The sequence below is a fragment of the Scomber scombrus genome, chromosome 3, assembly GCF_963691925.1.
Source record: "Scomber scombrus chromosome 3, fScoSco1.1, whole genome shotgun sequence".
In the NCBI taxonomy this organism is placed as follows: Eukaryota; Metazoa; Chordata; class Actinopteri; order Scombriformes; family Scombridae; genus Scomber; species Scomber scombrus.
Genome location: NC_084972.1, coordinates 12217641 through 12223637, shown reverse-complemented (window position 1 = coordinate 12223637; position 5997 = coordinate 12217641). Strand labels below are relative to the sequence as shown.

Genomic DNA, 5997 nt, shown 5'->3' with positions numbered 1-5997 from the left:
GGAACATCACACCTAGTGTTAAACAGAAAACAAAAGATCCTTGAATTGGAGTGGTTGCCTGGTCATTAAAGCCTTGAAACCTTTTACATTCATATAGGCGTTACCACAGTTTGGGTCAATGATAAATCATTAGTAGTCAAAGATACAAAAACAAAACTTTAACATGTATGTGTAGGAATATTTTCAAAGAAAAAAAATTCTGGTTAGAAAGACTCAAAAGGCTTAAAAACACTTGAATAAGAAAATCAATACATTTGTTACATGATAAAAATACAGTAGTTGTCCCCACATTATTGTGTTAATATATATTCTGTTATTGCAGTAAATTATAAAGTACAATATGGGTGACCGTTTTTTTCTCCTCTTTGCCATTACTTCAGCTGTGGAGAAGCGAAGAAATTGCCCTGGCGGTTAGAAGCAGCTGATGCTTTGCTCTTGCTCCCAAATCTAAGGGTGAAGGTGGGAAGGGGAGAAGTGGAGGGATATTAAGCTTTGTGGTAGTAACTGTGGCAAACATAATGTTATTATTAGCTTGGATTAGGCTAAGATATGTATGAAATATGTGATTTAAGTCTGATTTGTATGAGATGATAATGATGTGTGTGGAACAGTGAATGAACTTACAGTGTGGTGCTTGAGAAGGTCTGGATCATACGTTGAGACAGCGAACTGGAGGAAGGTGTTTTGGTCATCATCTGGTGCTCAGGGGTGGTCACTGGTCCCAATATGCTCACTGTAAATACATGAGATTAATACATCTTTAGTTTGATACAGCAACTGTTGGCTGTTAATCAAATATGCTGAGAACAAGTGCTAAATACAAATGGAAAAAGTTGGTATTAATGTTGTTTTTAATAACTTAGTTATTAAAAACTGAAAATCAAAAAGAATTCTCTGAGAGGGAAACTTTACCAACAATGTGGGTAGTACATGTAAGTGAACAATGTTTAACTTCCCTCCGTGTTGCCTGCACACAGAGCTCCCCATACATTTGTTGGCAAAAGTTCAATGAGTGACACAAAACTCGTCATCTGGTGGACATTATCTGCCTTAGACTACAAACTACATTTCCAGATTTTCTGTAATCATGCCTTTAGGGACAGTAAAATGTGGAACTCACAAAACACCTAAGTCTCAGTTTTCAAAAATTATTGCTGTTTTTATACTACATAGGTGACCTAGTTTTAACAAATAATCACAGTATTTTTCCGTTATTCCACCATTCATATTTGGAGAAGCATTTAAATCTTGTTTACAAAAATTTACCTTTCAGTAATTTACCTTTGTGATCTGGAGTATCAACATGGTGAGCATTGTCCATGCCTAGATCATCTGGATAAGCATACCGGCTCCAGTAGCTTGCTGGAATACTAAGCAAGCGCTCGATTACCTGGAAAGACAGAAAATAAATACATGATCAGTTGTCAAAAAGACATGATCTGTGGTCAAATTATCTCAAAAGAAACAAAACACTGATGTCAAAGTAAACAAAGGCACACAAGGCAAAACAGAGACCAAGGTAAAATTGTGTGCTTCTTTATAAACTAGGGCTAGGGCTCTGAACATCAAGAGTTATTCTTTATTCTCTTTTACTTTACCCTTGGCTGTCTATTTGTGTCATGTAAGATGGTCATGGGGTCTGGGTCAGGAACGGCATGACCCACGAGGGTAGGGCCAAATACCCTGGCCAGGTTGGTCACATCCATCTTGGTATCCACACACTGAGACACCCTGGGGAAAAAGTGGGTAAATGTTACACAGTCTTCTCAACAGTGAAAGCTGACATGTAAAGCAGAGGTGTCTCTGTCTCAAATCATGGGTTTACACAACTCCGGACTTATTGTCGGAAGGTGATAAGAACAAAAAGGAGTAAACTGAGGAAACAACTAAATGCTTCTCAGGACTGTTGAAATGCCAATAGTGATAAATACTTCTGCAGATGGATCATCATGCAGGCCAGAGTGTCTCGGTTGGGTTGAGGCAGCCCACCGATGGTCTGGTACAACATGGCAAGACTGTTGTCGTCATCCTTGATTTCTACAAGAACATTAATGTCAGTCATTTAATACACATGTAGATGGCTGCTCCATTTATCCAGTGCGTCACTCAATTCAAATCCAGATTCAGACAAATAAAGAAAAAACTGTCTAAGTGATTCTACTAGTCTCAGAAACTAACCGGCTGCTTCCATGAAGGCTTTGTTAAGCTGGAAGGTGAGCAGTGGCTCTGGAAGGTTTCTGAGGAAGTCTTTGAGAACGCCAGTAATGACGTTGATGTCTTCTACTTTGTTCAGAGGAGGCAGAGTCTTTCCTCTAATCATCTTCTCCTTCAGCTCTTTCACCAAGCGCTCGTGGCCAGAAATTCTGTACAGGCCAACCTGGGACAAGGACAAGATAAAAGAAACTAAGTCTCATTGTTGAGTGCTCTGATACCTCACTACTGAATAAAATGACTAATTAGACAGAAATTATCTCCTGTAATTGCTCAAGGGAACGAAACAGAGAAAAACATGAAGGTGGCAAGTAAACAAGAACTTAAATGAAGCCTGTCTCACCTCATGTAACCCTCTGTGTTCAATCTCCTTAATACAGTAGATAACCAAAGCTGGGATCTTGGGGGAGGTGACCGGAGCAAAGTCAGCCAGGGTGTTCTGCACACAGAATACAGATTTTATAGGTAACATGACAGAAACAGGAATAATAATGAAACATGATGGAGTGGAAACATGCCACTGAATACTGAAAAACAGCGTACCTCTGTGTTCCTCATGGGAGTACTAACAGCTGTAGGATTACAGGGCAGAGGACAGAGGTTACGACACTCCGGATGGGTCACAACCCTGCAATCCTGGCAACGAAGATACATTTTTCCAAACTTTGTTCTTCTTCCACATGGTACACAGAACTCAGACTTGATCACCTTAGTGAGAGGACGAAAAGACCAGATTGTCATATAGAACCAGGGTGACAAGATTAAGCTTTGATGAGCTGAACAAGCCTGCAGTAATGATGGGGCGGAGATACAGTCTTAAATTAAAATGCTTAACTGTTAAAATGATAAGAATGTAGTCTTACTGTTTTGGAGACAAACTGGTGAGTCTTTCCTCCTCCATTAAATCTGGGGGATCTTCGTTGAGCTCGAATATCCAAGACTGGTGTGCTGAGAGTTTCACTGGTTGTATCAGACTGGTTAGTAGTGGTTGTATCAGCCCACGGTGAAGACCCTGAAGAAACAATCCCATTGTGATCAAGTCACACAACCCCGAATGATATTAAACACAAGGGTTTTAACTTTATGAGACCAATCTACTTATAAGATTCCAAATACAGAACCAAAAAAAAAGGAAAAGAATTCTCACCGCTCTTCTTTCTGCTACGTGTCCAGTAGGGCACTGTCTCAATGGTGGAGACAGCCTCAACAGTGCCACCATTTACAGGCACGGTGATGGTGGTTTTGGCCACTATAGACTCATTCATCTGAATTTTATAAAAGACATTTTTATGAAATTGAAAAACTTATGTACATTTGAGGATAAATCATGGTTTCGTGCTCACACACACACACACACACACACACACACACACAGACAGCATCTTAAATGTTATTGAGCACAGCCAGCTGCAGAGGTCAGCATTACCCTATCTGATGTGCGTCCAGTGGAGCGAGGTTTCTTCAACACCTGTGGAGGAACCTCAGAGAGTTTTCTGGAGGAACGCTGTGGATTACAATGTAAATTTCAAATAAACACTTTTTATCAATTGACTGCTCAACACTAGACAACAAATACCAAGACAAGCATGTGTTAACGTATTGAAGAACATGAATACATCTTAAAAAGTGCCTTTACACTTAACCTAAAAACAAAATTACTTTATTATCAATAACAGCAAACATCTGTGTGACTCACTCGTTTCTGGCGTTTCCGCAGCCTCACAGTCTTCATCGCAGAGGAATCCCAGTCCTACAGGAAAAGAGTAAAAACAGATCATAGTACAGATCATGGCTAATTTATTATTGGTGTCCTTTAATGAAGACTGTTTTCCCGCCATTTGATCCTTACATCAGTGGACCTACTACAAATACAGTGCAGAAGTTTAAGGAAATATTCAAAAAACTGAGTCAACATACCAGAGAGTCGTCCGTTTGATCATAGCTGATGTCTGACAGCAGGGAGGCTGATTCATCGATGGTAATTAACCTTTAAAATAATCAAAATCAGGATTTAATCTTACCAATCATGTATTTCATGTGTCCACAGCTAATTGCAAAATGACATCATGTATTGCTCAATTATACAAGCTTGAATGTAGGAACCTTTTCACATATTGAATTTGATTCCCCACACTGTTCACTATGAATATCTCTAGATGTAGCCATTTGTCATCTCAATGCTCTCTGTACTCAAAGTATAGCTTTCATTCTGGTCATTTGTCAGATAAACTGGAGTAGCCTTGCTGTTTCAGAACCAGGTGACAGGGTCTCACCTTCGGCTGGTGTTGAGGTTGGTTTTAGCAGCCTGTGCTGCCTGTGAGTGGGCATTGAGGAAGGCCAGGGCGGAGCGTTGCTCCTCACTCAAGTGAACACTGCTACCGTTGTTGTCTGATATCAGCAGTTCCCGGATCAACTGTAGCTGCCGCTCCTTTTACATGCATAGATCAGCAGGTTGAGATTTAGGTCACATGTAAGAAAACACAGATACAAAAAGGATTAATTGATTAGTTATACTGAGCATTAGCTAATTAAAAATTACTCTCATTTGCAGACCTCAGAGGTGACCTTTACCAAGCACAGTGACCAAGAAAATTATCTGAAGATTAACTTCTAGCTTTTTTTCCTTTTTAATTGCTATGTATCACATTAACAACCATTCAAGTATACAAGATTTACAAACAGTGTTGCACGAACCAGCTTCTCATAGACTGACTCAGCCTTCTGCCGCCGGCGGATCTCCACATCCACCTGGTTGCGAGCGTGTTTTAGCTTGACCTCCAGAGCTCCCCTTTCAGTCTCTGCTTTAGTCAGCATCTCTTTACAGGAAAGCAGCTCCTCACCTGCCCGCAGCCACTTCTTACGGCAATCCTCAAAGTTCACTGCCACCTGGAGGAACTCTAGATAAGAGAGCAGAATATCAGATTGTTGTGTTGCTGATAAGCAGCATATACTATTCCTCTCTTGGTGGTTGTATTATGTCTATAAAATTCAATTAGGTTTCATTTGAATGGCAATGGTGCAAAATCAGGTAAGACAGCAGACAAAAACACAGAGTGCTTTACTGAATGAACAAATAAATGACGCAGCTGTCCACTTAGTTAAAATGGAAATGGCCTGCATTATGTGGACTACTGAAGTGGAAATTTCAACAACGCCCCCTTTTGCTATTTCACTCCAATGCTGCGTTCCTTTACGACCAGTCCTGGCATGGCCAGCCTTTACATACTGAAGAAGCTCAATACTGAGTGCTGCTTCTGCATTCATAGTCTGTGATTTATTATTTATTTCACCAACTGATGCATTTTTGGAAAGGAAACCGAGGAAACACAGCAGCAGGAAAGGTTGAAAATACTTACACCTGACCAGAACATGTACCTAAACTCCCTTATGTTTCACTGGCAGGCTTTTCAAGAGGTGGCAAATACCAGAACAGAGAGTGGAAATAACTTACGTGGCTCAATGCCCTCATTCACACCATCCATCAGGGCTTGCAGGGTTTGGAACTGGTTGTTCAGGTTCACCACAGACGGCTCCATAGTGTCTCACTGCAGCAGAGTTAAGATAAATAAACTATGATAAGTGACTGGGGAGGGCTATAAAGTTAATGTTTGTTTTAGTTGTTACCGTTTAATATTGTTGCTAGTCTCGAATGAGCAGTGCTATGATCAAACATTGCTAGTGAGTTCAACGAATATTTTAATCTAACGTTACAGTACTAAAGAGAAACAACCTAACTTATCTTTCAAATGCTACTAACGACCATAAAGACAATGTAGTCCCCATTGT

At 40.2% G+C, this 5997-nt stretch overlaps 1 protein-coding gene across 1 annotated transcript; it reads right to left on the bottom strand.

Moving 5' to 3' along the window:
• Positions 1-289: 289 nt before the first annotated feature.
• Positions 290-5753, bottom strand: LOC133977733 (rac GTPase-activating protein 1-like). Its single transcript, XM_062415994.1, has 16 exons — positions 5663-5753; positions 4906-5108; positions 4485-4639; positions 4129-4198; positions 3908-3961; positions 3638-3715; positions 3359-3476; positions 3075-3223; positions 2755-2919; positions 2555-2650; positions 2179-2377; positions 1932-2037; positions 1599-1731; positions 1282-1390; positions 625-733; positions 290-447 (listed from the first exon to the last, which is right to left on the bottom strand). Exons 1-16 carry the CDS (start codon positions 5745-5747, stop codon positions 372-374), a joined length of 1905 nt encoding a protein of 634 aa, XP_062271978.1. The 5' UTR covers positions 5748-5753; the 3' UTR covers positions 290-371.
• Between the last annotated feature and the right edge of the window lie 244 nt (positions 5754-5997).

What these genes read in the sequence shown, in the direction of transcription:
- LOC133977733 (XM_062415994.1), bottom strand. Translation starts at nt 5,747, where the DNA reads ATGGAGCCGTCTGTGGTGAACCTGAACAACCAGTTCCAAACCCTGCAA. An exon ending in AGTCAGTCTATGAGAAGCTG is followed by an intron (nt 4,640 to 4,905) that starts GTTCGTGCAACA and finishes TGCATGTAAAAG; the next exon opens with GAGCGGCAGCTACAGTTGAT. An exon ending in ACGTAGCAGAAAGAAGAGCG is followed by an intron (nt 3,224 to 3,358) that starts GTGAGAATTCTT and finishes TTGTTTCTTCAG; the next exon opens with GGTCTTCACCGTGGGCTGAT.